The sequence below is a fragment of the Pleurodeles waltl genome, chromosome 2_2 (genome assembly GCF_031143425.1).
Source record: "Pleurodeles waltl isolate 20211129_DDA chromosome 2_2, aPleWal1.hap1.20221129, whole genome shotgun sequence".
Lineage (NCBI taxonomy): Eukaryota > Metazoa > Chordata > Amphibia > Caudata > Salamandridae > Pleurodeles > Pleurodeles waltl.
In genome coordinates, this window is record NC_090439.1 from 474082374 (window position 1) to 474101964 (window position 19591).

Here is a 19591-nt window from a genome sequence, read left to right on the forward strand (position 1 = left end):
AGAGGTGACTTTCCTACGCCACAGGCAGTGTGAGGTGGGCATGGCACTCTGAGGGGAGTGCCATGTCGACTTAGTCATTTTCTCCCCACCAGCACACACAAGCTGTGAAGCAGTGTGCATGTGCTGAGTGAGGGGTCCCCAGGGTGGCATAAGACATGCTGCAGCCCTTAGAGACCTTCTCTGGCATCAGAGCCCTTGGTACCAGGGGTATCATTTAGAAGGGACTTATCTGTGATTCAGGGCTGTGCCAGTTGTGGGAACAAAGGTACAGTTTAGGGAAAGAACACTGGTGCTGGGGCCTGGCTAGCAGGGCCCCAGCACACTTTCAATCATAACTGGCATCAACAAAAGGCAAAAAGTCAGGGGGTAACCATGCCAAGGAGGCATTTCCTTACACAAGGGATACAGGACGCTTTAGATGCTCAAGGAGGATGAAGATGCTGTGCGGTCTGTTTTTTTTTTTCTTGGGCTAGTCCACAGGTTTGGTGGGGAAATCCTGGCCGCAGAGGTCCACGTCCCTCAAAGTGCTCTTGAGATTCGTAGAAGTCCAGTTGTCACTGGGCTACCCAGTACAGTGGATCCCTTCGTTTGGCGACCAAGCTGCACTCCAGTGACTCACCCAGGTCCAACAGATTGGGTCAACTTTCGAGCGTTGAGTCCTGGTCCATGGTGCTGCTTGGCAGCAAGGAGCAGTGATCTCAGCTATTTACTCGCCCCAGAAAATCTCTTCAGCTGTTGTGGCCCTGTGCTGCAAACAGGAAGTCAACCAACTGACCCTTTAATTCTCTTGCTTCGGATGGCCTCAGGAGCAGAGTTTTCCATGAGCAGGAAACAGCAAGCACATTGCTTTATTCTATGCTAGCCACCAGGTTCAGTAGGAGCGTTCATCATCGGTACAGCCTCTCTTCACTGGGTTCTTGGTGCAGCAAGGCAAACCTTCTTTGGTCTGCTCTCCAGGCCAATGAGATCAGAGTTCTTGGTGCTAGGGGTGCCCTTTTCATACCCAGAAAGTGCCCTAAGGGTAGGACATGGTAAGTAGCCAGTGGGCTACTAAATTCCTTCATTCCTTATGATCAATTCCTGCTAAGTGTGACACATGGGTATGTCAGAATACGCTGTTTTGGTCATTTTCAATATGGCAGAATCCCTCTCTTGGAATGCAGGGCTCCGAAGCCCTACCCAGAGCTGTGGCTAACAAAAGGGCTACAGGCCCCTGGAAAACCGGTGTCTTCTCTCTGTCTCTAGTGTAGAACTGTCTGCTAAATAATAGAGCAACCCCTTTGCTACGTGTTTACTATTTGCTCTTCAAGGGTGGCTGCTCCTTTGAAGTTCACCTTTTGGGACGACACCCATGTGGCTTCTTGTCTGGGAGAGGTAACAACTCTCTACCATGCATGCTCCTATTGTGTCCTTCCCGGGAAGTCTTTGGCACATTTCCCCAGGAGGGCAGAAAGCTGTCTTGGGGACAGACTCCGTGTGCAACCGTAAATAGGTACAGGAGGCTTTTGGCAACGAAGTGACAACTTTGCATAAGCTGCACACTGCAACAACTTATATTAATTTTGACTACGGCAACAAATCAGCCTTAATGCAATGAGCTGTTTAATACCTTAGACTACCAACTTTAGTAGTCCCAGTCAGAAGTTGTAAGGACTGTTGTGGCAGCCTATAACTCTGCATTCACCAATGGGGCTGCCAGCCTTTTCCACAGTGAAAACAACAATTTAGAGATTTAACAGCTGAAAAATGTAAAAAGTATGTTTCACCTTTCAATATACTGTACCCAGCCGTAGGGCTCTATTGGCCGACCTCAGGGGTGACATATATAATAAAAGGGGAGACTGGACTTCGCTATTGCTTTAAATGTCAACGTTGCGATATCAGTTCTAAAATTGCCCTTTCAGTCTGCAGTGGCAGGCTGAGAGACGTATTTTCCCATGGTCACAGCCAGGGTAGCACAACAGTACTGCAATCCCTGTGGTGAACCTCTTAACGTCTAGGCCTTGGATACCATATACTAGGGACTTAGAAGTATGTTAGCTTATGCTAACTGGGTATAATTCAATCAAACATACACATTTTTAGGTCAGAGCACAGGCACTGAGGTCTGGTTAGCAGGTCTCAGTGCAATCTCAGAGTCGAAAAACCACTAGAATTAGCCCAAAACTTTGTAGGTGACAAATAAGCTATTTCCTTGCATGGCTCAAGCTCAGCCGGCACCTAGGGAAACCTAGGAAACTTGTACATTTTTGAAAACTAGACACCTAGGGAATGTAGGGTAGGGTGACTTCAGTGGCCTCACCAGGTTTTCTTACCCATAAGCCTTTGCAAACCTCAAACTTTGACTAAAAACAGAAATTTACCTCACATTCGTAACACAACTTCTGGAATATGTGGGGAGCCACTGATTTCCTACCACTGTGCATTCCCCAAGTCTTCTGATAAAAATGATGGCTCTCTTGTGTGGGGAGGCCTAGTGCCTGAAACACAAGAGGGCCAAAAATGCAACATAGACACATTATATTTTTCCAATGAAAAGGTTAAAAAAAATTGCAATGTGGGTAGGTGTGGATTTTGGGCCCTAGCTCAGCTAATACCTAGGGAAACCTAGCAAACGTACATTTTTAAAAACTAGACACGTAGGGGAGGAGTGCAGCGTGAGGTGACCTGTGTGGCTCTAAAATTCCAGAATCTGTGGATATCCACAAATGTAATGTCACCCAGAGTTCCCACATGTCGTCCAATAACAAAACTACCTCACATATGTAGGTGTGCCAAGAAACCACCACACAAAAGGCCCTAAAGTTCTACATGGAGAGGTCATCAATAGGAATAGCTGCAATGTTTGGGGCCGTGAGAGCCACCCATGAAAACCTACCAACCAGAAACATTTACGAAAAAAAGACACAAAGGGATTCCATGGTGATGTGCATTGCATGAATTCAACAAACTTTGGCTAAAATCACACTTTTTTCTTACATTTCTGAAAACTTCTGAAATCAGGAGGAATCCACAAAATTCCTACCAACCAGAATTCTCCTACTCGTCTCAATAAAAACATTGCCCCACTTGTGCGGCGGGGTCTAATGCCCATGGGAGGCATCAACCAAAGGTCAAGGGAAGTTTGGCAGTGGGAATCCTATTGATCTACACAAGTGGGGTACCGCTGTAATATGGAGAGATGTAGAAAACCTAGATGGTGCGAAATTTGTGGATCTCATCATATTTCTGCACTATCCTGCATAGGTATTTGTGTAGAATGTATTTTTTCAGTCCACAGAAAGACTATAGAGGCTTTAGGGGTGCGAGTGGTGCCTGATGTCAGGAAAAGCCAATTCAGCCTCATTATTTTTTTTTTTTTTTAAAAGTGCTGCCATCAAGTGGACTTTCAGACAACCTGGGGCAAATTGAGAACAACCTTCCTCTCTGCCCCCCCTTCCAACGGGGAGAGACTGATTTGTCCTTTTTTGGGTGGGAGAAAGGCCCTAATCTCAGAGTGTGACACCAGAGCCCTCATCTTTTGTCCGAAATGCACAATCTCTAGTGACTGGTGGGTTGTATTTCCTTCCACAAGGGCCTAATAGGGGCAACCTCCCCAACCAGGACAAGTCTCTTACCTGAACCCATCGAGGCAGAAAAACACTATTTCCCCTACTGGAGCAGGGATATGGCTCGATGCTAGGGTAGGCTGCCCCATCCTTTTGAAATCTCTGGTGTCTAGTGGCCTTTTTCCCTTCTTGGAGGGAGCACTTTGGAGGGAAGATGAGTCTACTGGGCCACGAGCTGAGGGGGGAAGAGCACAGGCCCATGTCCAAGGGGGTGTTCCCCCACAAAGCCTGCAAAATAAATACAGTATAAATGCAGTCCCTGGTGTTTAGTGGGCCTTCTGTCCCCCAGTGTAGCCCAAGGGGTGAATATCCCTATAAATCCCCCCCTCACTCCATCACCCCCTTTCATGGGGCAGAAGGACAACTGGACTCTGAAGTAGGGGAATCACTCCCTCCTCTGCACCTCCCCCCCCCCCCCAAAAAAAAAACAAGTACTGACAGGAGGGAAGATTGAGGTTAATTGTTGTTCACCCTTCTGGGGTGGGGGGCATGTGGAAATATGCCCCAAGCACTGATGCATTGAAAGTAATACAAGCCCATCTGCAGGCCATCAGCTTGTTTTACTTTCACTTTAAAGTCTTTGCAGTCTTTGCAGTAATAAAGTCAGCACATCCTGCGTCATTATTTAAAAAAAGTTTTTTAAAAAAATGTAAAAGCCTGCGGCTGCTCGGGGATACTCTTCTGTGGGAGTACTGTGGTACCAATCTTACACCTAATAATTACTACCTTTCTCCACAGCCTAGATTAAGTACCGATCCCAACTATCCACAGTCAGAAGGCTAGGGACACGGCATAGCTGGTTAGCAAGCTCTGCACCCAAACCAGAGGGGCAGGGCATCAACCGGACTACACGGGGTATGTGGCAGGAGCAGGGACAGCACAACAGACCCCAAAGGGCAGGAAAGATGAGACAGGGGCACAGACATGGAGAAGAAAGTGCATAGGTGCAGGTGAGCAAACTACAGAGGGCAAGCCAGCATGGCAAGGGCAGGAAGCACACCACAGAGACAGGCAAGAGGGGGCAGAGGCACAAACCTAAGAGAACAGAGCGAAGGTAGCAAGATGACCACAGAGGGCATATTGGTATGAGCAGGGGTAGCACAATGGACCACACTGGGGGGAGGGTAAGTGGGCAAGGGCAGCAAGCTAACCGAGGACTACTGTGCACACCCGACGGATGGTCACAAGTCCCGGCCTCTAGACAGACCCTGCACCCAACCCCTGGTGGGATGTCACCAACTCGAGTTGTGGGGGAGGAACGGGAGGCGCTGGATTGGTTTTGACTTTAAGGCATGTCCTTTGGGCAGGGCCTGCAACCAATTCCCTGTGGCATGTGGCCAACCACACACACATGCACATACAAACTTCATCCCCATAGTACAGCCGGATATTGGTAGCTTCACCCAACAAAATGTGTGCAGTCCGCAGTACTAAGGGGGTGAAACTTGAGAGTACCTCGGTAACAGTGTGTATGAAAGTGCCCATTTGTTTATGGTCACCCATCCCACTTCTTGCTCCAATGCTGGTGGTATGAATCTGAAAGTACACTGGAGCCTGATATCCAGGCACCAGTGGCAATGCTCTCTCCCTAAAACTGATGTGTGTAAACTGGTAACCCAAATTGGCAGGGACTTTACCTCCTTTATAGGAACCTAGTATATGGTAACAGTGGTACCCAGGGCATGGTTGGTAAAGGGTCAATCGGGCCTGAAGAACTGGTTGTGCCACCCTGTCTCATCCCTCCAGCCCTTTGTGGTCTGTTGTCCAGTTTTCAAAAATGTACAGGCTTGCTAGGTTTTCCTAGGTGCAGGCTGAGCCACTCTGTGTGACCCAAGTAAACTAATGACAGCAGGCCTGCCACTGCAGACTGCATGAGCAGAGCCAACTGCTCAAACTCAACTTTGCCCTCACCATGTGTGCCAAGGTCACAAAACTATGTTTAATATGTATCAGGCACTCATAAGGAAGGTCTCCCCAGCACAAGAGACCAGGTGCATTATATTAAGGGTGAGGACATGTAAGTGCAAGCGTATATGTCCGTATAGTGCCCTTTACTCATTAAATCATTCAATAACACTATACGTGATAGGCGGCCCATAGGATAACATGGGTTGGAACCCAGGCAAACTCAAGGTTGCCAGCTCCATTATGGTACCGCCTAGGTATGCCATGTTTGGTACCAAACTACTTGCCTCATCACCCGACACTATCCTTGTGCTAGGGACGATATGACATACACCTTCCTGTGCTCTGGGTGGCAGCCCGCGCTAGCAGCTGCCAATGCAGGATTCCAACCTCCTGAAGGCAGTGTAAACACTCCCAGGAGTCAGGAACAAAGACCTGGGTAAAAAGGAGGTCACACCTCCTCCCTCTCAGGATGGCTAGTGAAGTGGCACATCAAGGAGGTGAGCTTTGAAGGCTACGTCGCCTCTGATATGCATCAGGACTGACTTCCCTGGACTAATCGCATTAGTACCCTGAAAACTCCAGGTAAAACAATACAGGAAAAATAATCTATGCCTGGAAGTAAGACAGTTGTTTGATCTTTTTAATTGTTTGTGTATTTTCTTATTCTGACATCCCGTAACTCCAGCATTGTAGGCTGTGTGGGAAAGCTGTTTGTATTTTATTTTGTGGGCTGGGGGGTTGCTTTAAAAAACAGAATGTTTTTATAGGTTAACAGTGCATTTTATCACTTGGCACTTTGTGATTTTTTAGTACTGTAGACTGTGGGGGAAAATGTCTGTACTTTATAAAAAAGAAAAGTGAGGGGGAGCTGAACAAAGAAATCAAATGTACCGATGACTGCATTTTAAATATGAGGGGATCTGAATCATTTGGTACCTTTTAGCCGTAGTTTGCAGGTTATGGGGATAATTTTCTGCAACATATGGTGTACGCTTTAATTTGTTGTAGCTTTAGCACTTTAGGCAGTGTAACATGATTATAATTCTTTTTAAGAGTATATAGTAGCAATGTATTTATAATATGTTTTCGTTTAAAAGAATGGTGTAATGGTTTTAATTAACCATGCACTTTTCTAATAAACGTGAAACTATGTAAAACAACACTCTAACAAAAGGGCCATCAGGCCCTCTAAGGTATGGCCCAAATCCAGATGGTATAGTGCATTGTGGACCCTGTAGTCCAGCCCTCCAAAATGCTTCAGGCCGCTACCTGGTTCCCCTGGACCTACTGGCATCAAACTAACTTTAAGCTGTGCTTACTTCCAAGGCTTGCTGGTCGCCAGTACAGCAACTGACCCCCCACACACGACGCTGCACCTAGAGGGGACTTCATCCAGCCTGCATCCAACATCAGCAGCGGCTCAGTTGTTGTGTTTTCGCATACTGTTCCCCACAGCACTGTGCAAAGTGTAAAAGCAGCTCTCCCATGGCTCCCGTTCAGCACCAAGGACAGCCAGGGCAACTCTGTACCAAGGCCCCACAGGCCAGGTCAAATTGAACTGACTGTTGTGGATTGGTCCTGGGACCAGCCACACCTCTACCCTCCATGGATCCCACACAACTCGACCTGCTTTTTACTGATTGTCACCATCATTTTTTAGGTTGAGTGTAGCATTCGACGTGTTGTATACTTTCAAGTATACTTATACTGTGGTTCAAAGCTATTTCATTTGTTGGTTCCAGTGTCCTTCAAAAATCCTTGCTTGCTAGTGGGTCAGTTCTGCCTCTTTGTCCTGCCTTTTTTTTTTTTTTTAACTTTGGAAGCAGCACAAACTACTGTTTAATTATGCTATGTCTTGTTTGTCTCTTCTGTAGGAGACTTTATTTTTTATTATTTGCCTCTTAGTCTTACACTGTGGGTGCGTGTTCAGTCTCTCCTCCCCACCAGCTCCCTCTGCAAACATGAAACCAACAGCAGAGGGGGGCTTTTCCATGGGCAGCTAGTCCTCGTTATTGATTTTCCCTCACGCTGCAGATGAGTAGTGAAAATCACTACCAATAGAATATTTAAATAATATATATTTTTCTAACTGAAGATAGCAGCCGCACGTCATGCGCGATAACGTCGTGACGAGGCTGTCTGTTTTCCTTTGCCGTGGCTTGTTTTTGTTTATAATTCAACTGGCGCTTCACGGCTTTAGCTGATTAAAAACCGAAGCTGACTCTCTATTAAGCGTCTTGTGTCATGCGTCAACGAGGCATTCGGATGGTTAGTAACCTGTCATTTTCTATTGATTCAGCCACACGTTATGTTTAATTTGAAAATTACAAAAGAAAAATCCTTTAAAAGTGGTTTCCCCTTAAATGAGACAAAGTAAATGATCCTTTCTAAAGGTTTTACATCACCCTGTCCTGCCAAGTTCCAACTGTGAAACAGATGTGCGGTGACAAAGCAGAGACCACACGTGCAGAGCAGCAGCTTTAATAACCGTACACAACCCTTTGCATATTCTCAGATAATACTTATGGGACCTTCTTTAGGAGACAGATATTCATTCTCTAATCCGGTTAAATACCGTGCTGTAACATCGCAGGGTTTGAGTTTTCCCTGGCGAAACATAACTCCCTCATCCATAGTTTTTATTTTCAGACAGTGTAACAAAAATGTCAATACCAAAACTATTTCTCCCCTTCGAAGCCTGTAGAAACTGGCATTTTGCAGTTTTTTCATGCACACGTCACTAGGTTTCACCTTGCACCAGAGGTATGTGCTGAATTTCTACACAAATTGTAATCGTAATTATGCAAGCATGTTTACCCTTGTGTCTGGATTACCTGTCCAAGTGTAACAAGGGCCTTGGGAATTGCCTAGCTCACCAAGGAAGTCATCTAGGTAGCGTTTTAAAAGGGCTTTTTTCTTTTGTCAGTAACTTGTTTCCCTGATATCAGGTGGCGCTCCTCCCATCACTCTTAATATTTTGATGATAAATGACAAGGCCAGCTCATAATGTTTTATTGGCAGAAGCTGCGAAAAACTGAACATTTAATTATTGCCGTAGTGCCTAACCTAGTGACTACCAAATGAGTGTCACGCAATTTTACCCCAGCAAAACCGTTGCACATATTTACTATAACACCAATGCGTTGACGTACCACATAATTCCATTAGATTGAATACAATATGGAGACATATTTTTGAATTGTGCTTTTTCTGGTATTCACGGGCTAACTAATGAAAATGAAATGTTTTTTAAAAATGGGCTAACCTGAGGGGAAACATTGAGTTCAATGACAACTGTAAAAGATTACATAACTGAATTCTGAATAAGTTGCCCTGTGTATTCCTGCTTCATTCCTTTATCAGACTGCAAATCTGAATGCTATGTGACAAAGCCTGAAAGTCTGTTTGTCCTCCGTGGACGATTCAGTAGAAGTGCAGCATTCTTGCACTGCACCTTAAGTTTTAAAACTTACGAACGTGTGAGTAACAGCAGCGTTTATTGCACTTGGACGCACAGGACATGGCACACGTGTGCCGGAATGGCATCTTGTGAAATGCATACCTCTGAACCTTTCGAAGGTGCTTGGAAGGTGACACAGACAATTTTGGCAGTGGGCCACAGATGTATGTTTTTTAATCGCTACTATGACATTTTACCTTTGAGCAGTGTGTATTTAAAACAAACTAGAAAATGTTGATTTTAATAGTTAAGATTTCTGCAAGCTCCCTTCGTCTGCCCCTACACCACTGTAAGCTACCCGATACTGCTCCCAGTGGCACAAGCTTCCACACGTTCCAATTTGGGCTTGTTTATCAGTAAAGCTGCTTTCACATTATCTGTGAGAAAGCACTGTATGTGCTTTCTTTCAAGCTTCGAACTGATAGCCTACATTAACCCTTTCTCTGCTGTGCTCAAACTTTAGTGAGGCGAGATTCTTGTCCACCCACGCTAGAATATTGTCAATATAACATGTTCATGGCATTGAGAAGTAAATATTTTAAGTTAATAAAAACACATTTACAGCAGCTGGAATAATGAGTCACAGTTTTGCAATACGTTTTTAGGTCTAGCGTGCAATCGCTTTCACCTGTTGTTAGAATTGTGGGCTTTTAACCACACCCACCTCATGCCCATCACTTCACTCGTTCATGGGCTTTCCTTTCAAAATTCCTTTGTTATCATTGGTAAATGCTTTACGTTTGTCCCTCCTTGGGAAGTTTGTTACCGCCTTGCAGACTGATCCTGTTACATGGATAATTACATGATTGCTGATATGTTTGACTATGAGCAAACTTCTTTTTCCTTTTGTGTTGTCCTTTGTGCTCATGCTGGCCATGGCCCTTTGAATCCGCTCGCTTTTGTCAACTAATGTTTTACTTGTCAGTTTCAATTAATGTGGCAAGAAAAGTCCAGTTAGGAATTTACAGCACCAACAGCTCTAACTGGAGCAAATGCGAGACTGATTGCATTGCAAATGCTTGTTCTCATTTATCGCAATGCATAAGTTTTTTCAGTTTTAAATTGCTGTGATTTAAGTTTTCTTTTAAAATCCATCACTCCAGTTATGTGTATCTGATCAAATTTGTTTGGGTGTCCAAATTAATATAAAAATCTGCTTTTCTGCTTCATTTCTAGAAATTGGTGTCTAATTACCTTCAAGTCGTGTCAATTACTTACCGTTCATGTTGGTACTCTGAAATGCTTAACATGTTTCTCTAGTAAAGCCTGACTGCTCTTTGCCACTCTACCGGGTCTGAGCTACGGATTTATTAGTGTAAATACAAGGACCATCTTGTGATAGTATTGCATGGTGAAGCCTACCTAGCATCACAACATAATGCTTAACCTTCCTACACAGTGCAACAATAAAAAATAAAAAAATACAATAAAAATGTTTGGCCTCGGCGATGGGGATGTCTTTGGGTCGTCCCTACCAGTTGTCAGGGGCTCAAGGTGCCCCTACCTGACTCCATATAGCTAAGTTTTTATTTTCAGTACTTTGGGACAGAGTCCCAGAGTCCTGTAATGGCAGCCACAACATTTTTCTTTTTGTGTAAGTAGTGGCTAGCCAATCAGATCTTTCGGTACCATGGGATCAGTACAGGTTCAGTGGTACCAAAAAGGCAGATGGGATCAAATCTCTCTCGACCAATCAGACGGCCCTATAGTTTTAATGTTAGATACTGTGGGACACTTGGGGTGCCAACCCTCTAGGTATACCCAACTGTTTAACCCCTTTATGACCATCCAAAGCACCTATTTAAATGTGGATTGCTTGAAAATGGATGAGCAGATTTTTTTTTTTTTAAATGCATGCTTCTGGAGTAAAGTTCTAACTTTTGGCCAAAGTTATGTGTCCTTTCGTTAAGTAGGTTTTACTGTACCTCTTTCCACAATACCCTATTTGAATTAAGAGGGAAATGAACGTCTCACCCTCCCCCCTCACCTCCCCACTTGACAGATTACCCCAAAACCTTCTAGGAAAGAACTGATGTGGATTAACATATATATATTTTTTTTTTTTTTAAGTGCCATGCGTGCACGCACACACACACACACACACACACACACATATATATATATACACACACACACATATAAATACATACATTTGTACTGCAGCCCAGATGTGTCAGAGGAATTCTTGCCAGGTTAAACAATCATTACAAATATTTTATATTTTTCTCAAAATATTTTTTTTCTACCTGATGATGCCAAGATTGCAACTGTTACTTGCAATATAAAGCTGAAAGACTGCTATGATGAAAACATCATTGTATGTTCTCCCATTGTTTATGTACATATTTTACAAAAAAAGAGAAATAATAACTATTCAAGTTAACTTTTGTGTTTTCATGTAATGTCTTTATTTTTATCTAAGGTGAATTTTGTGCCATATCTACCCGTCGCACTCAGTTTTCTGTGTGTCAAGACAGATGGGGGGGGATTATATTTAATTCTTACAAACGCTAATATTTACTTTGACCCACAATTTTATATTTACCTCAATTTCACAATGAATCACTAAATTCCTACCAATCAGAACAAATTTTGAATTAGCAACAACATTTTCAGTGCTAAACTCCGCAGCAGGCTGTTTTCAGGAAGCATGTACATAAAAAGAGAATAAAAGTCTGATAAAGGCCAACATACTTGATTGTAAAAGCACTCTCCAAAGATACATGGTCGTCTTGGAAGGAAACTTGACAGTAACGCACGTCACTCACAGATATTGGAACTTTAACATCTGGTAACAGTCCTTGTACTAGTTGTTCTTTGTTAATCTTTGGTGTCCAGTTAACCTAAACATTGCATTAAAAAATAAAGGAGCTTTGATTACCAAATGCTTAAGTTTAAAGTTTAACAAACTTACTCAAGTTGAATACTTCACATATTAGATTTAAAGAAAGCAAAAGTGGCTTACCTGTTAAAAAAACAATTATTGGGACAAAAACACTTCACAGGTCCATCCCCATAAATTCTGTGCCCTATTTAAATGGTAAATGCAAAAACAACACTGTGATGGTTGGAATGCTTGAATTAATCTCATCCACAGTCAATCGCTTGGACCGCATCCCAATGCATTGTATTTTTTGCCCACCATGACACCCCAGTTTGGATACAGCGATATGCAAATCAGTCTTGACCCACCTCCCAATGGGAACAGTCCAGTTCGAACTGCCAGGTAAGGTCCTCCCTTGGCCATCTCGGTGAGTTGCAGATCGCAGGACTCTGGCCTTCGGGGGAGATGGCTACATTTGTCTCTACAATCAGCTATGGGTGGGTAAGGGAGAGGGATTTGCCATTGACTCAATCTTGGTTCATCAGCCAGCACTGCGGGCCTTTTGCAGTTCCCTCCGATACTTGGACCAAGTCGGAGAGATTTCCCTGATGCTGCGCCCACTGGGACTTCAGAACTCACTGCAGTGCCCACATATGCCAGCAGCCATCTGCTACAAGCAGGATGCAGGAGGCCATGAGGCCCAACAGCCTCAGAATCAGTCTCACCGAAATCCAGGATAGAGGCTGAAACATCAGTATCATAGCCTGAATATCCTGATTTCTATTTGAAGAACAGACTAATTAGAAGAAGAAGACAACAAGGAAGGGTGAAGCATCCATGGACAAAGGTAAGGTTTTCAAGCTATCTTTAATTAGCAAACATCTGGACAAAAATTGGTTTAAGAAACTAAATGATAGGATTAGTCAATTAGCTCAAACTTCCCTCTGTAATATGTGTGAGTGACCCCTATGGCAGGCCTAGTGAGCCCTAAGGCAGAGTGCAACATATTTCCAGAGCAGAAAGTGTATTTTGCCCATGTTAAAAGTAAGAACAGAACCTGTTGTTTTTTATTGTGGAAGGGCTTGATAGCCCCACTGGCGAGTACGGGAATAACACAGTGACACCTCAGTTGTTCTAGCTCCTGAATAGTGCAGCCAAAGTTGATACTGAAAGGTATCAGTAACTTGTACCATTAAACCCCGCTTGACACTCAAGTTAAAATAAATGAAATTGTTTTGGTGTGATACTTTTGGAAAGTTGCCACCTTGCTGCTATAAGTCCCCTGTGCCTGTCCACAGTGGCACGCGGTGTCCCTGGAACAGCTTTCTGCCCTGTGGGGGAGACGTGCGAATGCCTACCAGGACTGCACCCAATAGAAACATGTGAAGGAGAGAGGTGTTCACTCTCCCTGGCAGGAAGCCACATTGGTTTTGGCCCGAAAGACAAGCTTCAAAGGAGAAACTGCCTTTGAAGAGCAAATGGTGAATACTTCGTAGAGGAGTTACTCTGTTGTTTAGGTAGATAGGCTGGCACTCAGGAAGGGGAACCTAGTTGCCAAACCATTTTTTCAGGGTGATGTTGGCCCTTTAGTAGCCACACCTCTAGGTTGGGATAGGGCATACGCCGAAAGAGCAGTTCTGCCATACTGAGAGTGGACAGAGTGAAGAAATCTGGGATAGTCAGATGCCACAGTTTGCAGGAAGTGATCATCAGGAGGAAGGGAAACCTGTAGCCCACTGGCTATTGACCGTGTCCTACCCTGAGTGTATTAACCGGGCATAAAAAGGGCACCCCTGGCATCCAGAACTCAGATCTCGATGGACAGCTGAAGAGGACTCCAGAAGGACTGCACTGCTGCACCTAGCAGCAGGAGAGAACAGGCTGCACTGTTGAAGACTGCACTTGCTGAATCTGACAGCTAGAAAAGGAGAAGGGACTTGTGCTTGCAGTGTTCTGCTTGTGGAGAAGGTGAGTCCTGAGTCCAGTCGAAGAAAGAGGCAATGCAGCCTCTCTTTCTCTTAGGAGGGGTGAGGTGGCGCAAAGAAAGTGAGCAGAGTGGTGGTTTGGCCAATGTGGGAAGATGTCACCACTTTCGCCAAAAGGGAGGCATGGGTTCAGAGAAGCAGTTTGTTTGGGAAATATCTGGTGTATGGAGGGTGAACAGAAAGATCCTGTAGCTCGCTGACCTACATGGCCAATGTGACGGCCACCAACAACACTGTCTTGATCGTCAGAAGGCAGAGGGAACAGCTGTGCATGGACTCTTCAGAAAGGTTTAAACTAAATTAAGATCCCATTTGCGCATAACAAAATTTTTGGGAGGAAATATGTGGTGAAGACTTTTCAAAAAACGTGTCACAGCAGGTAACCTAAACAAGAATGGCTGATCTGGCAACCGCAAAAAAAAAATTCTAAGATGATCGAAGGATATCCCTGAACTGTGCCCAGGACAAGGCCTTGGCAGATTAAGGCAACACTACAAAATAAAATGATGGACGGAGTGTTGAAACTTTTCAAACAATCACCCCCAGTCACAGGACTTGGTTTAATCCATTGTTATTTTGCTTGCCTCGTCACCCCAGTTCGGACCCAGCCATATGCAAATCAATCTTTACACAGCTGAACGGGGTCAAGACTGATTTGCATATGGCAGGGTCCAAACTGGGATGGCATGGTGAGCAAAAGAACGATGGATTAAACCCAGATCTGTGACTGGGGGTGAGTGTTTCAAAAGTTTCAACACTCCGTCCATCATCCTATTGTGTTGCTAAACTTGGCAGATTAATAACAGAACAAACACCACTTCGGACAAGGGTGCAGAAAGTGAGTCACTGTGGTTTTCAGCCCACCATGCCACAAACTTGTCCCTTTGGCAGGCATGTACAGCTTTTGTTGATGGACGCCAAGGTGACTTCACAGACTTCAGGAGGGAGGTCGAAGGTCTTCAGTTGTTGCTGCTCAAGCCCTATGCATGAAGTTGCAGCATGCTCTGCTGCTACGACAAGAGATTCTCTTGAAGGGGCAGCCTGACGGGACAACAGATGTTCATGGACAGGAGTTCCGGATACCATCCTCTCGGTGCCAAATCCGGAGCCACTAGGATGGCTTGGGCCGGTCAGTCCTGATCATCTTGATAACTCAGTGAGGGAGGGGTATCAGAAAAGGTGTACAGGAGACCCAGAATTCCAGTCTAATTGGAACGAGTCTCCGAGAGAGAGCTGCTTTGGAAACTCCAATTTGCATTAAGTGCTGACCGTGCAAGTACTTGGTGGGGAAAACAAATCGAGCCAAGGTTCTTCCCATTCTCAGAAGAGACCATGTGCCACCTCTGGAAGCAGACGCCATTTGTGATCCATAAAGCATTGACAGCTGAGTTTGGCTGCACAGGCATTGAGTGTTCCCACAATGTACTGCAACCACTGCTATCATTTTCCTGAACACTCAATGGGTACAAGTGATACCGAAGAGGAGCACTGCTAATTGAAAATGCTCCTGTCCCACCTGAAGAATATGCAATGCCAATAGGCCTGTAAGATGGTGACATGAAAACAGGTGTACTGCAGGTCCAATGCTACCATCAAGTCTCCAGGTTCTAGTGCAGATAGGGCTAGAGAAGTGTTATCTTAAATTTTCGCCTCCTCAGGAAGGCGTCGAATGACTGCAGATCTAGGATATGACAGAGGTCTCCATTCTTTTTTGGCACCAGAAAGTAGCTGGAATAGCAGCTACAACCTACTTCTGATGCTGGCACTTACTCGATGGCTCCTTTGGCTACAAAAGCTGAACATTCTGGAGCAGCAGCGAGAGATGATCCTCTGTCAGCCAATCTGAAGACGATGGCAAGGACAGCGAGGTTTCCAGAAGTGGAAGGGCGTAGCCCCACTGGACAATGTGGAGCCACAAAAACTGTCCCATGTTATGGCATGCCATTTGGGAAGGTGGTGCCTGATCCTGCCTCCAACAGGATTGCATTGCTGGATGGGAAGTGGCATGGAGGATGCGGCATTTGAGGGGGCCAGGGAATGGAGGACACACTGAGCATGTTTTCTACATCCTTTTTGGGATCAACAGGTTAGGATGTAAGGCTGATATTGAAGACGCCCATAGGTACCCCGCCTGAGGAAGGGGTGAAAGGACTGCTTTTGTGATCAGAAAGTCAGAGAGTAGCACAGTAACCTGGCAGTGGCTCGGCTATCCTGAAAACAGTCAAGTGCCAAATCGGAGTGTTGTTGTTGTGAGGTCATGCAAAAGATATTTGGAATCTATGGTTGATGGGGGGGTGGCACGCTTGGCTAATCTCTGGACTTGGTCCCCATGGGATTTGTGGGATCCATTTCTGCAACCACAAAAAGGCTGGTAAGCATGATGGATGTGGTGGCTTTGAAGTAAAGGACACAGCTGGTAGTCCCTACCATAGCCACGAAAGGTCCTACCTCTCCTTGTTGCCAAACAGACAGGTACGATCAAAGGGCATGCTCATTAAGTCCTTGAGGGCCAAGGATGTAATAGTTACGCCTGTGGCTGCACCTTTCGGGCGCCACGGACGTAACCATTACGTCCGATTACCGGCCCACGGGGGAAGCGCTAGCGCTCGCCCCAAAGACCAGCCCCCCACCCTCCCAGGTCAGGGCTGGAAGGGGAATCGCTTCCCCTTCCACCCTTGACAACCTCCCCCTCAGTGACGTCTGATGATGTCACCTCCCATGCTTCCAGCGGGATTGTGGAAGAGAAATGCTCAGCATTCCTCTTCCACTCGGGAAGAGGGGGCCAGCAGAGGCATGAAAGGAAAGGAAAGGAAAGGCCTTTCCTTTCATGTCTTTGCAAGCATTTCGGCAGTAGAAATGCCGACTAGACACCAGGAATTTTTCTTTTCTTTGAAATGGACATGAGGGGAGCGGCCCCTTGGACAAAGGCCGCTCCCCATGGGGGCAAATTATTTTTAGGTCATTTCTGCCCCCCGGGTGCAGAAAACACCTAGACACCAGGGATCATTTTTTTTTGTTTTGTTTTTCTTTTAAGTGTAGGGAGCGACCCCTTTGCCAAGAGTCGCTCCCTGGGTGGCCAAATTGTTTTTAGGCCATTTCTGCCCCCAGGGTGGGCATAAACCACTAGATACCAGGGATTTTTTTTTATATTATAAATACGTATAAGGGGGAGCCCCTTGGGCCAGGGCCGCTCCCCTGGGGGACAAATAATTTGTAGGCAATTTGTGCCCCCCTGGGGGCAGATCAGCCTAATCTGCCTCTGGGGGGAGGGGCGCAGAAAACCCCTAGACACCAGGGATATATTTTTTTTTCCCATTTATGTGTGGGGAGTGACCCCTTAGGCAAGGGTTGCTCACTGTGGGCCCAACTTGTTATAGGCCATTTCTGCCCCCGGCCACTAGACACCAGGGAGTTTTTAATTTTTTTTTATTATCCTTACGCATAAGGGGGAGCACTCCCCGGGTGGGCAAAATATTTTTTGGCCATTTCTGCCCCCCTGGAGGCAGATCTGCCTCCGGGAAGGGAGGGGGGGGGCGCAAATCCTCTAGACACCATGGATATATATATATATATTGTTATTAACTTTAGATTTTTATGTATGGGGAGCGAACCACCCCTAGACAATGGTCGCTCCCCTGGGGGGGAAAATTGTATTTAGGCCATTTCTGCCCCCTTTGAGAGCAGATCAGCCTATTTTTGTTAGGACAATCTGCCCCCAAGGGGGGCAGAAACCACTAGGCACCAGGGATTGGTGTGTGTTTTTTGTTTGGGGGAGCTACTCCTTGGGCAAGGGTCCCTCCCCATGGTGGCACATTACTGTTGGCCATATCTGCCCCTCTTGAGGGCAGATCGGGCTATTTTTGGAAGGGCCTTCTGCCCCCAAGGGTGGCAGAAAGCCCACTAGAGAAGATTTTTTTTGCAAAATAAGAGAGTGGGGGTATGGCCATACCCCCACCCAAAATAAATGGGGCCAAAGTTGTTCTGCCCACCAGTGGGCAGATGGGGCAATTACCCCCCGATCCACACCCCAGGGGGTGGGGGTTCGGGGGAACAGACTGTCTACTAGATGACATAGTAAAAAAAAATAAAAATAGCGGGGTGGTGGCTACCAACCCCAACTGAGGGGGTAACAGTCTTTCAGCTCTCCCCCGCAAACTAAAACATCTTATCCCACGGCAAGCAAGAAGACATTTGATTATTTTGGGTTTTGGTTTTACATTTGGGCCATGAGAACTTGGTAACTCTCAAAATCGTCCCACTTGGAATAGTGAGGGCTACACTTTTTTTTACTTTGGGACGCTGCCATGTAGAAAAATCCACAAGACCCAGACACATCTGAAAACTCAACATCTGGTTGATTCCAGGGTGGTGTGCCCTGCACCATTTTCTACCCACAATGCCCTGCAAACCTCCAACCTTGATGGAAATCACACATTTTCCCCACATTTTTGTGATGGAACCTTCTGGAATCTGCAGCAATCCACAAAGTTCCTACCACCCAACATTGTCTCATCTATACCGATAAAAATTCTGCTGCACTTGTCAGCTTAAAAATGATTTTTTTCAAACTGCCCTTTTGGACCCGCTTTAGTTTCCCCTCAATTTTGACATATTTTTGGCTCTTCCCTGTCACAGGCAATTGGCCCACCTAAACAAGTGAGGTATCACTTTTACTGGGAGTCTGGGGGGAATGTTGGGTGGTAGGAAATTTGTCCTGGTGCAGTAATCCCAAACAGAAATGTGGAAAAAAGCGATTTTTTAGCTAAATTTGAGGTTTGCTGAGGATTCTGGGTAAGAAATCATTGGGGGATCCACACAAGTCACACATCCTTGGACTCCCTTGTGTGTCTAGTTTTCAGAAATGTCTGGGTTTGGAAGGTTTTCTCTAGATGGCTGCTGAGCCCAGGACCAAAAAATACAGGTCCACCCCTCCCACACAACCCCCACACACCCCTCAAAACAGGTAGTTTTGTATTTGATCATTTGGATGTGTCCAGATAGTGTTTTGGGGCAATTCCTGTTGCGGGTGCTAGGCCTACCCACACATGTGAGGTACTATATTTTTTATCGGGAGCATAGGGGGAATGCTGGGTGGAAGGAATTTTGTGGCTCCTCTCAGATTCCAGAACTTTCTGTCACTGAAATGAGACGAAAAAGTGTTTTTTGGGCCAAATATTGAGGTTTGCAAAGGAGTTTGGGTAACAGTACCTGGTCAGAGCCCCACAAGGTACCCCATCTTGGATTCCCCTAGGTGTCTAGTATTCACAAATGCGCTGGTTTGCTCGGTTTCCCTAGGTGCCCGCTGTACTAGAGGCCATAACCTGCAGCTACGCACTCTGCAAAAAAACATGTCAGATTTCAATGTAAAAATGTAATGTGCCCATGTTGTGTTTCCTGTCGCAAGCATTAGGCGTACCCACTCAAGTGAGGTACCATTTTTATCGGGAGACTTTGGGGAACACAGAATAGCAAAACAAGTGTTATTGCCCCTTGTCTTTCTCTACATTTTTTCCTTCCAAATATAAGACAGTGTGTAAAAAAGACGTCTATTTGAGAAATGCCATGTAATTCATATGCTAGTATGGGCACCCCGGAATTCAGAGATGTGCAAATAACCACTGCTTCTCATCACCTCATCTTGTGCCCATTTTGGAAATACCCAGGTTTTCTAGATACCCATGTTTCTCTTTTTATATTTCAGCAAATGAATTGCTGGATACCCGGTATACAATGAAAACCAATTGCAAGGTGCAGCTCATTTATTGGCTCTGGGTAACTAGGGTTCTTGATGAACCTACAAGCCCTA

At 45.4% G+C, this 19591-nt stretch overlaps 1 protein-coding gene across 3 annotated transcripts in view; it reads right to left on the reverse strand.

The window, feature by feature from the left end:
• Window positions 1-19591, reverse strand: part of SMCHD1 (structural maintenance of chromosomes flexible hinge domain containing 1) — a 2128336-nt gene that overhangs the window by 922742 nt on the left and 1186003 nt on the right. For all 3 annotated transcript variants that reach the window (XM_069219969.1, XM_069219967.1, XM_069219968.1), the window contains one exon: window positions 11671-11819. In XM_069219969.1, coding sequence (XP_069076070.1) covers window positions 11671-11819 — 149 coding nt within the window. The remainder of the gene's footprint in view (window positions 1-11670; window positions 11820-19591) is intronic.